Source organism: Gadus macrocephalus, chromosome 4 (assembly GCF_031168955.1).
Source record: "Gadus macrocephalus chromosome 4, ASM3116895v1".
NCBI lineage: Eukaryota > Metazoa > Chordata > Actinopteri > Gadiformes > Gadidae > Gadus > Gadus macrocephalus.
Window position 1 is genome coordinate 33,145,668 of NC_082385.1, and position 23,626 is coordinate 33,169,293.

Below are 23,626 nucleotides of genomic sequence, written 5' to 3' on the forward strand. Positions count from 1 at the left end.
CATAAGGGGTAACACTGTTGTCTTTGTCAAATAAAATATAAGTGGTAACACTGTCTTTTTTTATTGGTCGTCATGGAAAAAACCATAAGGGAAACAATAGAAATACACACATACTTTTTAATGTCATGTATATCCTCTTTATTGATGATTGATTATTGTGTTTTGTCATCGCCTCAGTGGTGCAGTGGTGTGCACTCTGCCTAACCCATTGGAGACCGCGGCTCAACTTCTCTGAAAAACACAAAGTCTTTAATTTTAAACATAATGCTATCATGTCTATTGCACTGTCATAGATAACCTCAGACATAATTTATTAACTAATTTCAGTGGGAAGTGGAGAGAGCTGTGCGTTAACCCCCTGGAGACCGGGGTTCAAGTCTGGTTGATGTCCTCTGATGGAAGACCCTTATTTCCATTTCATGCGAATTATAACGTCAAGTATAAACATTGTGTCGACTTTATTCAGTGTCTTGATGGTGCATTGATAAGTTCGGAGGTTCACACTCTGAACAGCTCAGGTTCGGATCCCCGCAAAAACGTAGACACTGTTATTTTTTATTGGTCGTCATGAAAAAAAACATAAGGGGTAACACTGAGGTTTTTTATTGGTCGTCATGAAAAAAAACATAAGGGGTAACACTGTTGTTTTTTATTGGTCGACATGAAACAAACATATGGGGTAAAACTGTTGTTTTTTATCGGTCGTCATGAAAAAAAACATAAGGGGGAACACTGTTGTTTTTTATTGGTCGTCATGAAAAAAACATAAGGGGTAACACTGTTGTTTTTTATTGGTCGTCTTGAAAAAAACATAAGGGGTAACACTGTTGTTTTTTATTGGTCGTCATTAAAAAAACATAAGGGGTAACACTGTTGTTTTTTATCGGTCGTCATGAAAAAAACATAAGGGGTAACACTTGTTTTTTATTGGTCGTCATAAATACAACATAAGGGGTAACACTGTTGTTTTTTGGCGTCATGAACAAAAACATAAGGGGTAACACTGTTGTTTTTAATCGTCCGTCATGAAAATAAACATAAGGGGTAACACTGTGGTTTTTTATCAGTCGTCATGAAGAAAGACATATTTGATAAAGAAAAAATATTTGTCTTTGTCAAATAAAATATAAGGGGTAACACTGTTGTTTTTGGTCCGTCATCATGGGAAAAAAACGTCCTCTAAAACCACGTCAGTTTCGAGATTAGACTTACACGCACAAAATACGCCCTTTAGTGTATGATATGAATTTCTCTGAAGACACAGCAATTGAGATCAAGGTAAGACGCAGCTGCAGGTTAAACCACAAGTAGCCTACAAGGACACAGCAATGGGGCTTAAGACGTCACTTGACTTCTTGAGTTTAAAACCGTGTTCAACTCTAAAAAGTGGCTAAGCTAGCGACAGAGCTATTGCCGCGAGCGCCGGTTCATCAGGGTTAAAAATTGTATAATTATAAATAAATAAAAATGTATTTGATTTGATTTTGATTAATTAAACTCAAACAAATGCCTTACAAACATGAAAAGACATCAAATACAATTCAGGATAAAAAAACAACAACAATCAGGTCCAGGACTTATTTCCATTGTGGAAATACACAAAAAACACAAAACATCAGGACGAGACAAGACAAGACACTCACAGAGTGTGTGATAATCAATAAAGAGTGAATATATATATGTTTATTTTTTTGTTTTCGGTACGCACCGAAATGAAACGTGCATCGAACAGTTAGACCAATACCGAACGTTTTCTGAATGCGCGTATCGTTACACCCCTGGTCCGGGTCGCTCTCCTGAGCCTGGAAGTCCCCGTCGTTCCTGGAAACCAGTAGGTTGGCCAACGGTCCCAGAGATGTGCCGACGCCCTGTCCCCGTGCCAAAGCAACACGCCGCATAGTGGACACAGAGCGACAGGGAGGAGCGCAAAGAAAGGCAAAGAAAGAAAGCCACATCAACGAGCACGGGGCAGCGAGAGGACCTCTTCCTCAGGTTGAGGAAGAGAGAAGTAGCCGATCCGATGGGCCCAGGGGAGCTCGGCGGCTTCCAGCCATAGGACGTGACGGGACGGAGGCAGAACCACCCCCACGCGGACATTTAACACACACACACACACACACACACACACACACACACACACACACACACACACACACACACACACACACACACACACACACACACACACACACACACACACACACACTGATCGTCCCCCTAGCCTAGTCCGCCATGCCTACTTTTCAATAAAGTCACACAGATTATAATGACACAAATGTAATGATTATATTTCTAAAGTATAACATTTATTTTAGTAATATCCATTCCTCGTTGTATGCAGTATATATTGTCCTTTACTGCACCATTGGGGCGATTCTAGGTTCTGTCTTTTTGGGGGGCTCAGCCCCCAGAGACCACAGGGGTGTATGAACCTACATAAAGGCGGACAGTGACCTGGTGGAGATCCTACATTTATTCTGGTGGGGGCAAATCGATCTATTTATCTATCAATCCAACACATTGTATATTTTTTAATAGTCCGCTGGTGTATCGTCAGAAAAGCACAGAGGTTTTGTAACAGCTAAACCTCAGTTAAACTCACAATACCAATGAGTAGGCCTATTTCATCCCAGAGGAAAGGATTAAACACATTGTGGCTAGACTCTAGCTCTTAAAGAAGAAACAAATTGTTTATAACTTAACGTTTTTATCGGAGTTATAGGCAACACTGTTATAAATGTAGTATTATGTATTGTTATATTATCCATGATTCTTTTTTTGTCTTGTCCAAGATTCTATTTAGTTAATGTGCTGTTGCATGTCTCAGTCTAAGCCAATAGATGGCAGTGTGAGCTAAATGATGCAGTTCTGAACAATTTGGGGTATATTCAATTTCCTTTGGGTCATTTTCACTCAAAAGTGACCATATTTCCCCCGTTTTTTATTTACACAGTTACTGAAACACATTGGTTTTCAAAGTCAACTATACATGCTAGACATGGAAAATGAAAAAAAAAAATGTGAAGACAAGTAAAATGTGAACTTCAAAACAAATATTGTCTTATTGATATCGGAATATTGTATCAACAAACCTTTTTATAAAACTTGTGATGCAAAAAAAAAATCAACACGTACGACGTGTTCTAGACTAATTCTCTGAGAAACAGACCACAATTTCTTGAGCGCTGAACAATGTCGCCTCACTTTCAGGGAGGCCCAACAATCTATCTCTCATATATATGTATATATCATGTATATATATATATATATATATATAATTTATATATATATATATATATATCTCTAATTTATATATATATCTCTCTAATTAATATATATATATCTAGTTTAGGATCTATTTTCTCAAGAACATCCCTCTCAACAGACATGCTTATCATGCTGCGCACCATTACAAGCCTCTGCAGACTAAAACATGAAGCAATTCAAGAAGAGGCATAGATAGAATCGCCTTGTGGTCAACTGTCATCTAATACGGTCATGTGGTGGCCCCAAGGAAGCATCCTAGGGCTTTATAACAATGACATGGAGTCAGCTTGTACCTGCAACCTCTATCTTTATGCAGACGATTCAGCCCTCTTAGTCTCTCATCATGATAAAACTGTGGTGGAGAGTTTACTAAGTTCAGAACTTCAGAAGGTCAAGGTGGTAGTGGGTGATTCTGAGATCACAGCCAAACAAACTGTGACATACTTAGGTTGCATTCTGGACAATAAATTATCTGGGGAGGGTGAACGTGGCTGTGAAGGTTATTTCCAAAATAAATCAGAATACAATTTCTGGCTAGAATGTTCGACCTAATTGATAGGAAAGCTCTGGAGACACTGGCTGGGGCCCTAGTACAAGGCCACTTTCATCCTCAAAAAGAAGTTACAAACATCTCAAAATAAACTAGTAAGGCTTATCCTTAGGCTACAACCTCTCACTCATCTCACTCCTGCTCATTTTAGTAGCTTGAAAGTAGAGGATAGAGTAAACTATACACAACTGTGTATGGTGCATAGAATTCTTAAAAACGAGGTACCTAAATATTTATGCAATTATTTCTCTAGGATCCTAAACCCACATGGCTACTCCACAAGATCAGAGGGGTGACGAGAACAAATATGAGACTGTGCTGGACAAGCTGGTCATTTATTTTTTGTCTTACGTGAATGTCATTCACGAGCGAGCCTGCTTTCATAAGCGAGTACAGAAACATGGAGAGAGCTTAGAGGAGTACATTAGAAGCCTGCATGAGATGGCAGACACATGCTCCTTTGCCGATGTTTAGACTGAAAATGTCCGCGACAGGTTATGTCCGCGATGACGTCACCTCAGGTGGCCTCAGGTGACGTCATCACCTCAGGTGACGGAATATTGTATCAACAAACCTTTTTATAAAACTTGTGATGCAAAAAAAAATCAACACGTATTTTGAGTGCTTTATGTACCCATTAAATCGAAACTTTCGGTTAACCTGCACCATGGGCTTTAAGTAAGGATTAATGTAATCAGAATAATGTACAAGATATTATCCCTTGATGCAATGTGTCAAACATTTGATTCAAATTGTAAAAAAAAAAAAGTTATCTTTCACACCGTTCAAGTCTTTTAGACTTGAAGTTAACATGATACATTTATCATGTTTTCGTTTAACTTTCGTTAGACAAACAAGGAGTGAAGGGTGACCAATGCTAGGAATCTTCTGACTGTCCCATTAGAATAAAGCTGCATTCTAGAGTGAGGACCGGCATGAACTGACTCAAGCATCACTGAGATCTAGACATTTAACCTGTGACCTTTTTAAGTGGATCCTCTTCAACCACGATTGCAGATTGTGATACAAGGTATGAACTAGAAAATAATGGCAGTAGAAAGACAGCAATTAGAAAGTCAAAACAAGAGGTAGTTGGCATTAAGCACATGACGAAAGGTAAGTGTGAAGTGAACTTTGCAGGCTTTTTTTAATAACAAAGGTAGAGGTAATGACATAGTTCTGGAAATATCAAGCGTAACTTTAATATACAATTGTATACAATATATATATAATTACTATTCAAATGAAAGGAATTTATATACATTCTCCTTGTAACTAGAGATACCTCCAGTCCCCTCTGATTAAAAGGCGTTAAGATAGTTTGCATTTGAACTTAATGAACGAATGCCTGGTAACTTTGCTGCCTGTATCTTCCCATGGTCAAGCTCTAAAATTAAATCAAATATTTTGCCGTCAGAAGTGTCCTAGAAATAAGTTATTCTTCATCACACAGACATCATGTGGATCTTCAACTTGGAGCCATGACTGAAGCGCATCGTGCATTAATCGCACCTGAAGGACTTTTCCCCGGTGTGATTCCTCATGTGGCTCTTCAGGGTACGTTTATGTCTGAAGCGCTCCGTGCATTGGTCGCACCTGTAGGGCTTCTCGCCGCTGTGAGTCCTCATGTGGATCTTCAGTGTGCCTTTCCGATTGAAACGCTTGATGCATTGGTCGCACTTGTAGGGCTTCTCCCCGGTGTGAGTCATCATGTGGAGCTTCAGTTGGCGTTGCTGTCTGAAGCACTTCGTGCATTGGTCACACCTGTAGGGCTTCTCCCCGGTGTGAGTCCTCATGTGGCTCTTCAGATAGGAGCTGTAACTGAAGCACTTCGTGCATTGGTCACACCTGTAGGGCTTCTCCCCGGTGTGAGTCCTCATGTGGGTCTTCAGATAGGAGCTGTAACTGAAGCACTTCGTGCATTGGTCACACCTGTAGGGCTTCACCCCGTCGTGAGTCCTCATGTGGCACTTCAGATCGCAGCTGTGACTGAAGCGCTTTGCACATTGGCTGCACCTGTAGGTTTTCTCCCCGGGGTGAGTCAGCATGTGGCCCTTCAGGGAGGAGCTATGCCTGAAGCGCATCGTGCATTGGTCGCAACCGTAGGGTTTCTCGCCGGTGTGAGTCCTCATGTGGCACTTCAGGGAGGAGCTCTGACTGAAGTTCTTCATGCATTGGTCGCACCTGTAGGGCTTTTGCCCGGTGTGAGTCCACATGTGGATCTTCAATTCACATTGCTTTCTGAAGCTCTTCGTGCATTGGTTGCACCTTTGGAGTATTTCCCCGTAGTGCGTTCTCATGTGGATGTTCAGGTTGCCTTTCTGACGGTAGCTCTTCGTGCATTGGTCACACCCATACAGCTTCTCGCCGGTGTGAATCCTCATGTGTCTCTTCAGGTCGTTACTTTGACTGAAGCGCTTTGTGCATTGGTCACACTTGTAGGGCTTCTCTCCGGTGTGAGTCCTCATGTGGATCTCCAGCTTGCTTTTCCGACTGAAGCCCTTGATGCATTGGTCGCACCCGTACGGCCTCTCGCCGGGTTTTGTCCTCATGTGAACGATCATATTGTCATTATTGGGAAAAACCTTGCCACCCAAGACACCGGGCCGGCCCTTACAGCCGCCCCGATGCCCAGTCAGCTCCTCAAGGCGGACCAACCGCACGCTGCAGTTCAGGCTCTTGGCCACGCTGCGGTCCACGGACAGCGAGCTCAAGGCCTCCAGCTTACACGCAGCAGTAGCACGCAGCAGTAGCGGCGTGCTACGGTCTCTGATGTCATAGCCGTCTTCTTCAGAGAGGAAAACAAAGACAGAGAAAGTAATGGTTTGAATTCATGATTTGCACAAAGGGATACAGCATGTACTTTTACACACTGATGTATTGGAAGAAGTATATTTTGACACTTTCTTTCTAACGTCTTTTTGTTTATTATGCATTTCCCTTGTTCCCCTTGGGGGGGGTCAAGGGTCAAAGGCGTCAGCTGAGAAGGCACCGCTACGTCTCCACCTTTTAAGGATGTGGGGAGGTCATCAAGACACAACCCAGGTCATCTGTTGTTTCCTATCACCTGCTTTACCAATACTGTAGATATACTGGGAATCAGAGCGGATTCAGCATTCCTGACACCTGCCATGAAGAAGATGGAAATCATTCTACTATCAACTGTATAGTAGTCCTTGTGTTTTAGGAGGGCTTTGGTCATGATGCTTTTCAAAAGAGGACCAGGCTTTTTAGCGTAGGTAGAATCGAGTACATTCTCAGTTGGTAGGTCGTTTGCTTGCATGGATGCAATGTGTATTACTAACCTACAGCGGGCATGCCTCCACCAATATCCTCTTCAACCTTGATTGAAATGGTGTCCGGGGTCTGCTGCTTTCCAAAAAGAAGGAAACACACACAAGACAAATTCTTTCATTCGCACAGAATAGTTGTTAATCCCCACCTACGATAGACTGGGTGCCCCCAGCCTGTTCTGCCGGTGATTTGAATTCGCCCTGTAGAAGGGTCTGGAGAAGAGCAATTCATTTCTTTCTGCTTCCGATATGTTTTTGGAGGAGCCAATCACCAAGTTGGTTAGTTCTCCCCCTGGCGCCCTATTGGCTGGTTTAACACAATGACGACAGGGAAGCGACGGCAAGCAGCCATTTGGAGACAGAGTCAGTTGATCAAGCCTCTCCTGCTGAAGACAATGACAGCAGCTTCCCCAGACCAACGAGTCTGGCAATAGGCAGGCTACACTTACGGAACATTAATTCATAGAGGAGTGTGCTTTATAAGGGTGTGTGCTGGAGTTGTAACAGAGGAAGCCTCTCATTTGGATGCTGAATAAGAAGAAGATTTCCAACCTGCACACTCAGCTCCTCGCGGCAGACCAGCCGCTCGCCGCGCTCCAGGCTCTTGGCCGCACTGTGGTCCGCAGACAGCGAGTTCAGGGCCTCCACTTCTGACGGGGTTAAGAGGGTGTCATGGCCGTCCACCGCCAGTGGGCCCTCCCCTTTACCGTAGACGCTCAGGATCTTCAGCTCCCCGCTGTGACTGGACATGTGGGAGGAGCCAGGGGCGTCCACGCCCAGACTCTCCGAGGTGGCGCCGCGCTGCGTGCTACGGTCTCCAAAGGCATCGCAGTCTTCTGCAGAGGGAGAAAAAAAGACAGTCATTGTTTTGACACAGTGTTTGCATAGAAGGAGGAAGTGTGTATTTGTACACATGAAAAAACTATTTAAATGTACCATTGACATAGAGGGTTTAAAATGTGTACTGCAGACAAAGATTCAGAGTTTTGGAGAGGGACGTCTCCTCCAGCCCCCTCCCCCCTAGACTCAAAGCTCAAGCGGGGGCCAGGTGGAGGACACTGAACGAACACCAGCGCAAAATGATCTGAGCACAACACGACATGTGAGACAAGCACAATTATTCTATTTTGACAATAACAAGCGACAATGTGTCCTTCCCTGTAAGCTGATCAGCTAACATTTATACATTTTGAATTCATTGATGTTTGAGAATGATAAACCAGCTTATGGGGAATCTGTCTTGAAACCCTTCTGGGCTCTTGACTGATTCCATCTTTGAAATGCTACTCCCAAGTTTGACTCGTGTTTTAACAGGGCGCTGGTCATGGTGCTTTTCCAAAGAGGACCAGGCTTTTCAGCGCAGTTAGAATCTAGTACATTCTCAGTTTATCCAGGTCGTTTGTTTCCATGGATGCAATGTGTATGACTAACCTACAGCGGGCATGCCTCCACCAATATCCTCTTCAACCTTGATTGAAATGGTGTCTGGGGTCTGCGTCTTTCCACATAAAGAAGGAAACACACTCAAGACATATTCTTTCATTGGCACAGGATAGTTGTCAATCCCCACTAAGGACACATTATGCATTTTTACACTGCCAAGCCGGTTCGTTCGCCGCTTTGCACGCCCTGCAAATTCATTGTCTTGCCTGTGTACAACAGAGGGGGTAAAATCCCCCTTCGTAACGGAGCCAGCTTTCTTGGTTCACTGGAGATGGCGGGGCTATGCACGGAGAGTACACGTCTTATCAATAAATTGCATACTCCGAATGTCTTTTTTCTTTCGATTCACTCATTCTAGCATGCAAGAATAAGTTGACATCTGAGTGTAGACTCAAACGCGATTCACTATTTACAAGCGCAAAATCAACAACATATTCTTTGTTTGGCTGACCACTTTGCTGACCAAGCATCGTAAGGAAAGTTCTTCTGGTATTTTCTCGTAGATCGCACTCTCTCACCGTCTTCGTTAAATGAGACTGCATCACCTTCCCTCCCATGACGGTCAGCAGCTTGCAGATATCAGTATCCTTCCAGTTATAACTACTCATGTTGAAATCACTGCGTTGTCTCTGTTGTTGAGACAATGCAGCAACACCTCTACCCAAGTCCCTTCCCTGGAACCTCAAAGCTGTCTGATCACATTTACATCTAAATGAAAAGCGCCAATATGTGTAGGGTCTGAGAAGGTAAATTGGGGTGCGAAATCAAGCCGGTAAATTACCACGGTCAGTGTAAACGCGCGGATCATGCAAGGAAAAAGGTGGGCATAAGACGGGCATATTTGGCAGCGTTTACTGAATCATAAAGGGGTGTGCTTTCTAGGGGTGTGTGCTGGAGTTGTAACAGAGGAAGCCTCTCATTTGGATGCTGAATAAGAAGATGATTTCCAACCTGCACACTCAGCTCCTCGTGGCAGACCAGCCGCTCGCCGCGCTCCAGGCTCTTGGCCGCGCTGTGGTCCGCAGACAGCGAGTTCAGGGCCTCCACTTCTGACGCGGTGAAGAGGGTGTCATGGCCGTCCACCGCCAGTGGGCCCTCCCCTTTACCGTAGACGCTCAGGATCTTCAGCTCCCCGCCGTGACTGGACATGTGGGAGGAGCCAGGGCCGTCCACACCCAGACTCTCCGAGGTGGCGCCGCGCTGCGTGCTACGGTCTCCAAAGGAATCGCAGTCTTCTACAGAGGGAGAAAAAAAATGACAGAAAGTAATTGTTTCGGTACACTGTTTGCATAAAAGGAGGAAATGTGTATTTGTACATTTTAAACTATTTAAATGTATGTATATACCATTGAGACCGAGGGTTTAAAATGTGTACTGCAGACAAAGATTCAGAGTTTTGGAGAGGGGTGTCTCCTCCAGCACCCTCCCCCCTAGACTCAAAGCTCAAGCGGGGGCCAGGTGGAGGACACTGAACGAACACCAGCGCAAAATGATCTGAGCACAACATGACATGCGAGACAAGCGCAATTACTCTATTTTGACAATAACAAGTGACAACGTGTCCTTCCCTGTAAGCTGATCAGCTAACATTTATACATTTTGAATTCATTGATGATTGATGATTCATTGAGAATGATTAACAGCTCATGTGATATTAGTCTTGAAACCCTTCTGGGCTCTTGACTGATTCCCTCTTTGAAATACAACTCCCAAGTTTGTCTCTTTGCAGGGCGCTGGTCATGATGCTTGTCCTAAGAGGACCAGGCTTTTTAGGTAGGATCTAGCAGCCTAGAGTCTTTGCTGCCTAGAATCTACTACATCAAATGTAAATGTAGTCAAGGTGGAAAGTACATACCTTTACTTGTGAAGTGGGGCCGGAAAGTCTTTAAGGATAGCCGTGTGGCTACAGTATGTGTTTCCAGGTGGTCTGTATGGCAGGCAACATCCCTTGAGAGAAACACCTGAAAGTTACCAATTGATGGGCTGGCCTGTGTAGAGACAACAAGGTCAAATTTGTACTCAATGTATTGCTTTGTATGTATTCCAGGTGCAAGTTGTAAGAACATATAAGGTACGCATGTTTAGTGAATTACATTAGCCAGATACTTAAAATTAGATCTATGAAGTCATCAAATGATGTTACATTCATTTGTTTGCATATTTCATGCAACGTAAAAGATCATCTCATCATCTCACTACAATTACATCAAGCTCTGCAGAAACCTGTAAATAACCCATTGATTTGAATCAGTTGCGAAGGGGAAAATATGAGTGGGCCCTAGGGCAGTCAAACCCGCAACTCACTACCTGTGAACTCAGACCAGATCGATGTATAACATTATGCTGCGTTCCAGGGACACTTTTTAGTCCGTAAGTTACGAGCTGTAACGGAGGTCATCGATCTGGTAGAGGGTTGTGAAAACACGGGTTACGGGTTGCCTGGATCGCATCATATGTATGATTATCTCCTCATCAGTAAAACGCTAGAACTACTGCGGTCACGTCGCTGTTAAAATACAGCTGTATTAGTTTGTAGTAGAGCCCGACCGATATATCGGCAGGCCGATATTATCGGCCGATATTAGGCATATTAGCCCTAACCCTAACCCTAACCCTGGAATAACAGGACATTTTCTTTTAAATTGAATCCAAAATCATATTTAATATGTCTCATATTGGAATCTTTGGTGGGCTTTTATTTTGAAACTCCACATCAGAATGTTCTGAAACTTCGTGGGTAACCCTATGGGGTTCTGAACTATAACTCTGAAGTGAAATGAGCATGGAATAACAGGGCATTTTATTTTAAATCGAATCCAAAATCATTTGTAATATGTCTCAGATTGGAATGTTTGGTGGGCTTTTATTTTTAAAGTAAATACCACAACGGCCGTACACTTCCTTTGATAGTATTTGCTTTTATTGACTGTCTTTTTGTATGTACCCGACGAATGCTTTTACTTTAAACTAGTTCCGAGACGCTATTACCGTAATGGCTAGTATATACAGGTACGGCAAAAAACTGGGTCGGCTGGCTTGACCGCCGATCTCGATGAGTGGGCTGGCATGACCGCAGTGCTTGAAGGTAGGTTTGCAATGTTGACACTAGACCGGTAGACCTCGGGAGGTTGGCTATTTGAAAAGTAGATCTTGGGTCAAAAAAGGTTGGGCAGCCCTGCTGTAGAGCTAATGCTAGGGTAACAAGGTAACCATATACAGTAAAGCAACACGATGATATAGCGGTAGTTTACTTACTTGTCCGAGATTTGTCGCTGAGCCGAGGAGTGTTGGTACTAATCCGGACTCCATTTCCAGACGTTCCGCAAGTCCAGCTTTGTATTGGACCAAGTTGAGGAAGCAGTCGTCGGTGAAACTTCCTATATGTAGTGATGTTATGGTTTGCGTCGAGGCATTGGGGCGTGTGTCGAGTACCTCGGCTCCTCCCCCCCAGCGAAGCTCCCTATCGAGCAGGCTTCACGTAGGCGAAATGACGTAGCGTGTGACGTTCGAGGCTTCATCTCGGGCTGTGTAAAAGGTAACCTCTCCCCGTATTTTTCTTATTCTTTTTTATTGAACATGTTTATAGATGATAATAAAAAACAAAAGAATGACCGATAAAAAGCAAGAAATAAAATAAAAACGAACAAATGAGATCCTCAGGATCCTTAGCTTAGGTAATAGTTAAAATAATACTTTTTACTACTTTACTACTTTATTACTCCTCTTCTTGTTCCCTGTATCAATACCCGCCAAGACGTCGTACTAGTGCAACTATCTTGCCGTTATTAACAAAGATCCTTTATCAACAGTCTCTGTTAATGTTAAAAGTAACTCATTCTATCAATCACATGCACATTCTGAGTGCAGAAACTGACGATTGCAGATCGAAAATCTGATTTACAGAGCAGTTAGGATTACCTAAATTAAGATAAAATGGGAGGCCAAAGATAAGATAGGAAACGGCCAACAGGTTAGGGACTGCTTCTGTAATAGGAAGTTAGGATTTTTCCTATCTTTGAGTCCCTAACTTAAGTTAGGATGAGAAGTTAGGATTTTTTCTGTAATGAGGTGAGGCCCCTGGTGTGTAAAAAGACTAACTAACTCTGCCAACTAGCCACTGTTATTCACAAACGTTAGCAAGTAAACAATGTGGAAATTAGAGTCAACTCGGCTGATACTGTGCTGAATTTCACACACTAACAACATGCCGACAAGCTGTTGCGGTCTGGGATTATACACAGCTTTATCTGTATTAGCTGTCTACCCCTACCTACTGCTTCATCACATGTATCCTTAATCACTGTCTTATCCCTACCTACTGCTTAATCACATGTATCCTTATTCACTGTCTAACCCCTACCTACTGCTTCATCACATGTATCCTTAATCACTGTCTTATCCCTACCTACTGCTTAATCACATGTATCCTTATTCACTGTCTAACCCCTACCTACTGCTTCATCACATGTATCCTTATTCACCGTCTAACCCCTACCTACTGCTTCATCACATGTATCCTTAATCACTGTCTTATCCCTACCTACTGCTTCATCACATGTATCCTTAATCACTGTCTAACCCCCTACCTACTGCTTAATCACATGTATCCTTATTCACCGTCTAACCCTAGCCTGGTTCTACCAGACTCTCGTACTTCACTTCATTTCATTTGTACAGAGTCTGGACCTAATCAATTGACAAACGTTAACTCACTTGAAGGCGGGTGTCTGTTGAAGTTTTAAATGATTGGATCTGCCCAGTGCCACTCTGGATCTGCCATAACCAATCGCTAACGTTTGGTTGTGACGTATGTCATGCGCCGGGAATCATGCTCAGGTTGTACACAAACCAAACACCTTGCGCGTCTGCACGAAAATGTCCGTCAACGACAGCTGCAGGTTTTGTTCATCGAATTTAATTTATCAGGGAAAAATTGCACGTTGTAAATCAACTACCGACCTACAACAACAACTCAAACTGGCGCACGACTTTATCGTCATTGTTCTCAGACACGCCCACTGTTCGCTGATTGGGCGCCGCTGTGGCGGCACCAGAAAACCAAATTACATACAGCAGGTCCAGACCTAGTACTGAAGGGAAATTCAAATTGAGCGGAAGTACTTTGGCGGGCGGAGCCAGGCTAGTCTAACCCCTACCTACTCCTTGAATCACATGTATCTATGTACTGTAAGTCGTTTTAAGGTGAACGGGTCTGAAGGGTATCAACCACCATAGTAACGATCGAAAACGTTAAATTCAAACAATTTTCTGTTGAGATCTGAAAGAAATTAACTGCCTATTGTGATTCAAGGTATGAACTAGAAAATAATGGCAGTAGAAAGACAGCAATTAGAAAGTCAAAACAAGAGGTAGTTGGCATTAAGGACATGCCAAAAGGTAAGTGAAACGAACACAATCATGTATAATGTGGGGTTTAATTGCAGTCTATTTCACAGGTCAACTTTGCAGGCTTTTTCTAATAACAAAGGTAGAGGTAACGACAGTGTCGAAATATCAAGCGTAAGTTTAATATATACAATTATATACAAATGATATAAACCCTGTTTATAGAATAGAATACTTTGTCATCATACAATGTAGAACAATGGCTATGGCGTCCTCCGTTGATCCATTTGATCGATAGGCAAACTGGTGGGGGTCGAAGCTGGGTGGGAGGAGGGCTTTAAAGATGAACTGAGCTGAGATCTGAAGTTTAGTTGATATAACAGATGTATTGTCTGCCTTCTCATTGGTACAATAAATAAAAAGGGCTGAACTTGCTAAAAGGGATTAAATTGTCCGGTGAAGGGGTGAAAGTGTTACAGGGCGCCGCCATGTTGGATTTCAACAATCAGCTACGTCACTGGCTTGGTAACCTACTCCTACTCTGTGACTCTAGAAGCCATAGCTGGTAATGAGTCAGGCTCTGAGGCTCGCCGAAATGGCTACGGAAAATAAAACAACCAGGGCTACAGGAGGATCATACTGCATTGGCCCTGGCTTCATTAAGGAATTATATAGGGCCAAGGCAGCTGGGGTAATCATACATTTCCACAAGCTACCTTTGAATAGGAAACCAGCCCTTAATACAAGGCTGGCAGCCTTAAAACTGACTAACCCTCCGATGTAAATCAGCCCCCGTCATGTCAATCTCCACAAGCTAGCACTCCGACCATAAAGTGTATAAACTATTACTCCGACAATATCACAGATCTATGTTTCCAAGCTGCTAATTAAACTACGGCGGGTAAGTAAACAGAAGTTACACAAATGTCCCTTTCTACTCACCCTGTTGTTTGCCGACTACCCGATTGCCGATGCAGAGGGAGTTTCATAATCGAAGAAGTAGTTTCATAGTAAGATTTATCTGTGCAATATCCATCAACATCCACCAGAAAGTAAACCTCCAACATCCACCTAAAGTAAACGTGACACTCGTGAATCCGCCTCGCATCTATTTAATTACTAACTGTACATTAAAAAGTATTTCTACTCAATCTAAAAAGGTTAAACAACAACTATCTCCGCCCAGTCACACCCACATGATCCGAAGGTGGAGCTGGAGCCTGAAATTGATCCCTCTCCACCGGGTGGCAGTCGGACACTACAGGCATGTCCCTCACAGGCCCAAACTCGTAACCAGCCATATTAAAATCACTATTTTCAACCGTGGAGTGAATAAGACATTCGCGAGTCTGCAGCAACGACCTAGTTGTACCATGCAAGTGATGTCATCGGCGCTCTAATACTAAAAGACGCATTATCTTTTGTTGCTAAAAAAAAAGCTATACGTTGACTTTTTAAATAATTTTTTTAGTGTCTTTTTTTTTTATTTTTTATAATGGTCATAACTAAAACGTTGTCGATGTTTATTATTTCAGTTCAGTTCATCTTTAATGTGGTGAAAGACCAGCCTTTCAAAGGATTTCATGATCACAGGTGTTCGAGCTACTGGGCGGTAGTAGACACACGCAGGGCTTCTCCCCGGTGTGAGTCCTCACGTGGATCTTCAGCTTGGAGCCATGACTGAAGCGCCTTGCGCATTGGTCACCCATGTAGGGCTTCTCCCCGGAGTGAGTCCTCATGTGGCAATTGTCGTGCTCTTGTTGAAAGTAGTTCGAAACGGGTGTTTTTTAACTCACTTTATTTGTTTAAGTATTTCGGTATGGTAACTATGAAACAAAAGGGAGGGAATAGTATCCAACACTAGCAGAGAGAAATACCGTGAGCTACTTCGAGCCCCGGGCTTAGGCCCGAGGCTCTCTGCAGGGCGCCTATGATTCTCTGACCTCCGCTGGGTCCGGTCGCTGAAAATGGACCAATTAGGCGTGGCTTATGTGAAGTGGGCGTGGTCTAGCTGTTAGCTGCAGCTTCCGCGTCTGTCTTAAAGATGCTGCCTTCTGTGGCTGGGGTAGATATTACAGCTTTTGTGTTCGATCCTGCTCCCTTGTGGCTGTGTGGGGGTGATGCAGCTTTTGTGTTCGATCCTGCTTCCTAGTGGCTATGTGGGAGCAGCTTATGTGCTTAAAATACATAACACATGTGGTCCTGCCTTTTCTGACTGAAGAGCTTCGTGCATTTGTTCAGACCTGTAGGGCTTCTCTCCGGTGTGAGTCCTCATGTGGACATTTAGGCTGCCTCTCTGTCTGAAGCGCTTTGGTCACAGTTGAAGGGCTTCTCCCCGGTGTGAGTCGTCATGTGGATCTTCAGCTTGTCTTTCCGAATGAAGAGCTTCGTACATTGGTCACACTTGTAGAGCTTCTCCCCGGTGTGAGTCCTCATGTGGATCTGGATTAGGGATGCACCGATCCGCTTTTTTCACCTCCGATACCGATACCGATATCTGAGGTTTAGTATCGGCCGATACCGATCCGATACCGATATAGAAAAACAGCGCGAAATTATGGCTACAAACTAAGTTTCATTGAGGGGAAAAGACTGGGATCATGAGACTTGAATTTTTGGAGGTGCTTTATAAGGTTTGTGGTATTAAAGCTAGAAGGTTTAGTACCACCCCTCGGGACATTTACTTTGCATATGTTGCATGTAGCCGTGGAGCTTGCTGGCTTAGGTAAAGTGAAATAGCTCCAGATAGCAGATCCTTTTGCTCGCTCCATTTTGCAATCACTGTAGGCTCCGCATGGCGTGTTGCTTGTTCATGACGTCACTCACAGCGCACAGCATAGAAACTGAATAGATCAGCCAATAGATAGATAGATAGATACTTTTATTAATCCCGTGAGAAAATTTTCGTGGGAAATTCAATTATCAAAGCAGCAAGGTAGTAGGAATAGGATTCAAGTATGTACATAAACGTAAAAAAAAAATATATATATATTTTAAATATGGATCGGCCCATTTGTCACCGATACCCGATCTAGAAATGTCTTCAATATCGGTACCGATACCGATACAAATATCGGATCGGTGCATCCCTAATCTGGATCTGAAGGGTGCTTGTCTGTTCGAAGCGCATTGCGCATTGGTCACACTTGTAGGGCTTCTCCCTGGTGTGAGTCCTCATGTGACTCTTAAGGTGGCTTATCGTTAAGAAGCGCTTTGCGCATTGGTCACACTTGTAGGGCTTCTACCCGGTGTGAGTCCACATGTGACTCTTAAGCTGGCTTGACTCTCTGAAGCGCTCTGCGCATTGGTCACACTTGTAGGGTATCTCGCCGGTGTGAGTCCTCATGTGGCTCTTAAGATGGCTTGAATATCCGAAGCCCTTTGCGCATTGGTCACACTTGTAGGGCTTCTCCCCGGTGTGAGTCCTCATGTGGCTCTTAAGATGGCTTGAATGTCCGAAGCCCTTTGTGCAATGGTCACACTTGTAGGGCTTCTCCCCGGTGTGAGTCCTCATGTGGCCCGTAAGCTGGCTTGTCTGTCTGAAGCGCTTTGCGCAATGGTCACACTTGTAGGGCTTCTCCCCGGTGTGAGTCCTAATGTGGATCTGAAGGGCGTATGTTTGTTTAAAGCGCTTTGCGCAATGGTCACACTTGTAGGGCTTGTAGGGCTTCTCCCCGGTGTGAGTCCACATGTGGCTCTTCAAGTGACAGTTCAGACTGAAGAGCTTCATGCATTGGTCGCACTTGTAGGGTTTCTCGCCGGTGTGAGTCCTCATGTGCCTCTTCAGGTCGTTACTTTGACTGAAGCGCTTTGTGCATTGGTCACACTTGTAGGGTTTCTCGCCTGTGTGAGTCCTCATGTGGCTCTTCAAGTGTACTTTCCCAATGAAGCTCTTCGTGCATTGGTCACACCCGTACGGCTTCTCGTCGGGTTTTGTCCTCATGTGAACGATCATATTGGCATTGTTGGGAATAACCTTGCCACACAAGACACCGGGCCGGCCCTTGCGGCCGCCCCGATGCCCAGTCAGCTCCTCAAGGCGGACCAACCTCACACTGCAGTTCAGGCTCTTGGCCACGCTGCGGTCCACGGACAGCGAGCTCAAGGCCTCCACTTCTGACGTGGTGAAGAGGGTGTCATGGCCGTCCACCGCCAGTGGGCCCTCCCCTTTTCCATAGACGCTCAGGATCCGCAGCTCCCCGTTGTGACTGGCCATGTGGGAGGAGCCAGGGGCGTCCACACCCAGACTCTCTGATGTGGCGCCGCGCTGCGTGCTACGGTCTCTGATGTCATAGCCGTCTTCTTCAGAGAGGAAAACAAAGACAGAGAAAGTAATGGTTTGAATTCATGATTTGCACAAAGGGATACAGCATGTACTTTTACACACTGATGTATTGGAAGAAGTATATTTTGACACTGTCTTTCTAACGTCTTTTTGTTTATTATGCATTTCCCTTGTTCCCCTTGGGGGGGTCAAGGGTCAAAGGCTCCAGCTGAAAAGGCACCGCTACGTCTCCGCCTCCGCCTGGGGAGGTCATAAGGACACAACCCAGGTCATCTGTTGTTTCCGATCACCTGCTTTACCAATACTGTAGTTATACTGGGAATCAGAGCGGATTCAGCATTCCTGACACCTGCCATGAAGAAGATGGAAATCATTCTACTATCAACTGTATAGTAGTCCTTGTGTTTTAGGAGGGCTTTGGTCATGATTCTTTTCAAAAGAGGACCAGGCTTTTTAGCGTAGGTAGAATCAAGTACATTCTCAGTTGGTAGGTCGTTTTCTTGCATGGATGCAATGTGTATTACTAACCTACAGCGGGCATGCCTCCACCAATATCCTCTTCAATCTTGATTGAAATGGTGTCTGGGGTCTGCTGCTTTCCAAAAAGAGGGAAACACACGCAAGACAAATTCTTTAATTTGCACAGAATAGTTGTTAATCCCCACCTACGATAGACTGGGTGCCCCCAGCCTGTTCTGACGGTGATTTGAATTCACCCTGTAGAAGGGTCTGGAGAAGAGCAATTCATTTCTTTCTGCTTCCGATACGTTTTTGGAGGAGCCAATCACCAAGTTGGTTAGTTCTCCCCCTGGCGCCCTATTGGCTGGTTGAACACAATGACGACAGGGAAGTGACGGCAAGCAGCCATTTGCGTACAGAGTCAGTTGAACAAGTTGATCAAGCCTCTTGTGCTGAAGACAATGACAGCAGCTTCCCCAGACCAACGAGTCTGGCAATAGCCAGGCTACACTTACGACTTATTAAATCATAGAGGAGTGTGCTTTCTATGGGTGTGTGCTGTAGTTGTAACAGAGGAAGCCTCTCATTTGGATGCTGAATAAGAAGATGATTTCCAACCTGCACTCTCAGCTCCTCGCGGCAGACCAGCCGCTCGCCGCGCTCCAGGCTCTTGGCCGCGCTGTGGTCCGCAGACAGCGAGTTCAGGGCCTCCACTTCTGACGCGGTGAAGAGGGTGTCATGGCCGTCCACCGCCAGTGGGCCCTCCCCTTTACCGTAGACGCTCAAGATCCGCAGCTCCCCGCCGTCACTGGACATGTGGGAGGAGCCAGGGGCGTCCACACCCAGACTCTCCGAGGTGGCGCCGCGCTGCGTGCTACGGTCTCCAAAGGCATCACAGTCTTCTGCAGAGGGAGAAAAAAAGACCAAGTAATCGTATTGATACACTGTTTGCATAAAAGGAGGAAGTGTGTATTTGTACACATGAAATAAACTATTTAAATGCATGTTTATTAGGGCTGTACCGATATGCATATCGAAACCGGAATCACGACACTCAAAACCACAAACCTGTCTCGCGGTGTGAGAAGGCAGAAGCGCGATACGCCCTTTCTAACTCTCCGGTCAAATTGTCAGATGGAAATTTGCTAATAACCTGTCTAAATAATAGTCTGCTGACACCGCCCCCTCTTATCGATGCCGTAAATGTGCGACGAGATGCCCTCTCTGTGATGACAGCTCTCCGTGGCTACGGAGGATTGCATTTCTCCACCGCCTGCGAAGTCCTCATATGCGATATGAACGACATTTATCCAGAGTGGGACAAATGCGAAAAAATCGCCTGTGTGATCCTGTCTATTGTTTTGTGTGCTTTGAACGGCAGTTGGTCTGCTTATAGGTCGGAATGAAGCGGCCACCGATTATTGACAGGATGGGTACTTTATTCTACCGGACTCGTTTGTTTCTTCACTAGACACACACACGCTACCGCTCGCTCTCCTCGCTCGTCCACTCACTCGCTGACGTCACTCACACACACATACATACGCTACTCGTAACACTGCCACGTTATCGCGAATCAGACGTTCATGTTTTTTCCCCATCTATTTGAAAGTTAGGCTATTAAAAATGTTCTATACGGCCTGATTATGTAATTATTTAAGCTACATAGCCTAATAAGAATCCATAATAGGATATTTGACTAAACCACAAAACTAGTTGAGGGTTTTTGTATAACTGCAAGCATCCTCCAACTGCAATCTTTGGTTATTTATTTATTAATGTAGCGATACATTAATAGTATTCTTTCTGTTCAAATCTGATCAGTGTTCCAAAATATTTTTTATTAAATGTTACATTAAGTTTATTGTTATACAAGTGTTGTTTAAGATTAAAAAAAATCGGGGGAAGTATCGAACAGTGGGTCAAAAATCTTGATACAAACCGAATCGTGAGTTGGTTTATTGTTACAGCCCTAATGTTTATGTAACATTGAGACCGAGGGTTTAAAATGTGTACTGCAGACAAAGATTCAGAGTTTTGGAGAGGGATGTCTCCTCCAGCACCCTCCCCCCTAGACTCAAAGCTCAAGCGGGGGCCAGGTGGAGGACACTGAACGAACACCAGCGCAAAATGATCTGAGCACAACATGACATGCGAGAGAGGCGCAATTACTCTATTTTGACAATAACAAGCGACAACGTGTCCTTCCCTGTAAGCTGATCAGCTAACATTTATACATTTTGAATTCATTGATGTTTGAGAATGATAAACCAGCTCATGTGATATTTATCTTGAAACCCTTCTGGGCTCTTGACTGATTCCATCTTTGAAATGCTACTCCCAAATTTGACTCGTGTTTTAACAGGGCGCTGGTCATGGTGCTTTTCCAAAGAGGACCAGGCTTTTCAGCGCAGATAGAATCGAGTACATTCTCAGTTGATCCAGGTTGTTTGCTTGCATGGATGCAATGTGTATTACTAACCTACAGCGGGCATGCCTCCACCAATATCCTCTTCAACCTTGATTGAAATGGTGTCTGGGGTCTGCTGCTTTCCACATAAAGAAGGAAACACACAAAATACATATTCTTTCATTTGCACAGAATAGTTGTCAATCCCCACTAAGGACACATTATGCATTTTTACACTGCCAAGCCGGTTCGTTCGCGGCTTTGCACGCCCTGCAAATTCATTGTCTTGCCTGTGTACGTGAAATGAGCCTGAAATAACAGGGCATTTTCTTTTAAATTGAATCCAAAATCATATGTAATATGTCTCATATTGGAAACCTTGGTTGTCTTTTATTTTGAAACTCCACATCAGAATGTTCTGAAACTTCTTGCGTGACCCCATGGGGTCTTGAACTATAACCCTGAAGTGAAATGAGCCTGAAATAACAGGGCATTTTATTTTAAATTGAATCCAAAATCATATGTAATATGCCTCATATTGGAATGTTTGGTGGGCTTTTATTTTGAAACTCCAAATCAGAATGTTCTGAAACTTCTTGCCTGACCCCATGGGGTCGTGAACTATGACCCTGAAGTGAAATGAGCCTGGAATAACAGGGCATTTTCTTTTAAATCGAATCCAAAATCATATGTAATATGTCTCATATTTGGTGGGCTTTTATTTTGAAACTACGCATTAGAATGTCCTGAAACTTCTTGGGTGACCCTGTGGGGTCTTGGACTATCGCCCTGCAGTGAAACGAGCCTGGAATAACAGGGCATTTTCTTTTAAATCGTATTCAAAATCATATGTAATACGTCTCATATTGGAATGTTTGGTGGGCTTTTATTTTGAAGTAAATACCACAACGGCCGTACACTTCCTTTGATAGTATTTGCTTGTATTGACTGTCTTTTTGTATGTACCGGACGAATGCTTTTATTTGAAACTAGTTCTGAGACGCTATTACCGTAATGGCTAGTATATACAGGTACGGCAAAAAACTGAGTCGGCTGGCTTGACCGACGATCTTGATGAGTCGGCTGGGTTGACCGCAGTCCTGGACTGCAGAGGTGCCCACTCAGTCAGAACGGTTATCCAAATAACAAAGAAGTGTACAACACTCGCATTACAGTGCGTGTATTCACACACAAACCTGATGCCATCTACCTTTACATTAGAGACAGTAACTGGGCCGGTAGCTGTAGAGCTAATGCTAGGGTAACAACAAGGTAACCATATACAGTAAAGCAACACAATGATACAGCGGTAGTTGACTTACTTGTCCGAGGTTTGTAGCTGAGCCGAGGAGAGTTGGTACTGCTCCGGACTCCATTTCCAGACGTTCCCCAAGTCCAGCTTTGTATTGGACCAAGTTGAGGAAGCAGTCGTCGGTGAAACTTACTATATGTGCTGAGCTCACGCGGTCGCAGCTCATTTTCTCATGGGCGGTCGGGACAAATTCTCTGGACGGGCAAAGTAGAGAAAGGGGAGGTTACCTCTCCCCGTGTTTTTCTTTTCTATTGAACATGTTTATAGATAATACAAACAAAAGAATGAGCGATAAAATGCAAGAAATAAAATAACAAATGTAATGAGGATCAATGAGATCCTCAGGATCCTTAGCAACAAATATAGGGTTAGGTAATACAGTTCAAATAATAATTTTCTCTTTCATTATTTCCTTTTTGAAGAGTTTTGTTAGATTTGATATAGTGTTAAATGTTAACCCTTTGCATTGGTTCTTATTGGTGGTTGGTTGAAGGAACCACTAGGGGGGACACACACACACACACACACACACACACACACACACACACACACACACACACACACACACACACACACACACACACACACACACACACACACACACACACACACACACACACACACACACACACACACACACACACACACACACACACACACACAGTGGCGGTCTTGACATAGAGGCATAGGCCATCTCACTAATGGTCACTCAAAGTCCGGGTCACGCCCACTTTTGGCGGTGGAAACGCGACCCGACCCGCACCTTTGCGATCCGATCCGTTCCGCACCCTGCAGTGGAAACGCGCCATTAAATGTATTTAAGGTCACCATGTCCAGTATTCAAAGCATTTATTCACACATTCTTTGCCAACCGGAGCCGACAGTCCTTTGCTAGACTAGTATGCAAATTAGCCATGTGCGGCAAACAGAAGATAGACGCAATGTATAGAACTGATTGTTGTGCATTGTTGTGGATATGTAGGCTGGTTAGTTGTGGTTGTTTGTGGTCTTAGTGAAACAGCTTAGCCTTGGAGTTGGAGAAGTTGGAGTGATTGTGTGAATGTGCGAGAGAGAGCGCACCTGCCGTGGTGATGTTGGGCTTGTTGTGGGCTTATATGTGATCAATGATGTATCTGTCTGATCGTATTAGCTGTAGATGGATGGTTAAATAATGTCAAAAGATCGGTCATACTGCAGGCTCTCATTTGCAAGTGCACTGATTGTGTGCTCGTCTCCGATATGCTATACCTGGCATTTATTC

At 44.1% G+C, this 23,626-nt stretch overlaps 1 protein-coding gene and 1 pseudogene across 3 annotated transcripts; both read right to left on the bottom strand.

The window, feature by feature from the left end:
* Nucleotides 1–4,617: 4,617 nt before the first annotated feature.
* LOC132455364 (zinc finger protein ZFP2-like) lies at nt 4,618–22,546 on the bottom strand. Of its 3 annotated transcripts, none has more exons than XM_060049197.1 (5): nt 22,376–22,546; nt 10,409–10,541; nt 9,505–9,788; nt 7,123–7,186; nt 4,618–6,605 (listed from the first exon to the last, which is right to left on the bottom strand). In XM_060049197.1, exons 1-5 carry the CDS (start codon nt 22,529–22,531, stop codon nt 5,320–5,322), a joined length of 1,923 nt encoding a protein of 640 aa, XP_059905180.1. In that variant the 5' UTR covers nt 22,532–22,546; the 3' UTR covers nt 4,618–5,319. The 3 variants fall into 3 exon arrangements, with proteins under 3 accessions (XP_059905180.1, XP_059905182.1, XP_059905181.1); XM_060049199.1 differs by lacking the exon at nt 22,376–22,546 and adding an exon at nt 11,809–12,196 and having other exon boundaries at nt 10,409–10,500; XM_060049198.1 differs by lacking the exon at nt 22,376–22,546 and adding an exon at nt 11,809–12,190.
* The window catches only part of LOC132455431 (zinc finger protein 271-like), a 74,819-nt pseudogene continuing 65,162 nt past the window's right edge, over nt 13,970–23,626 (bottom strand).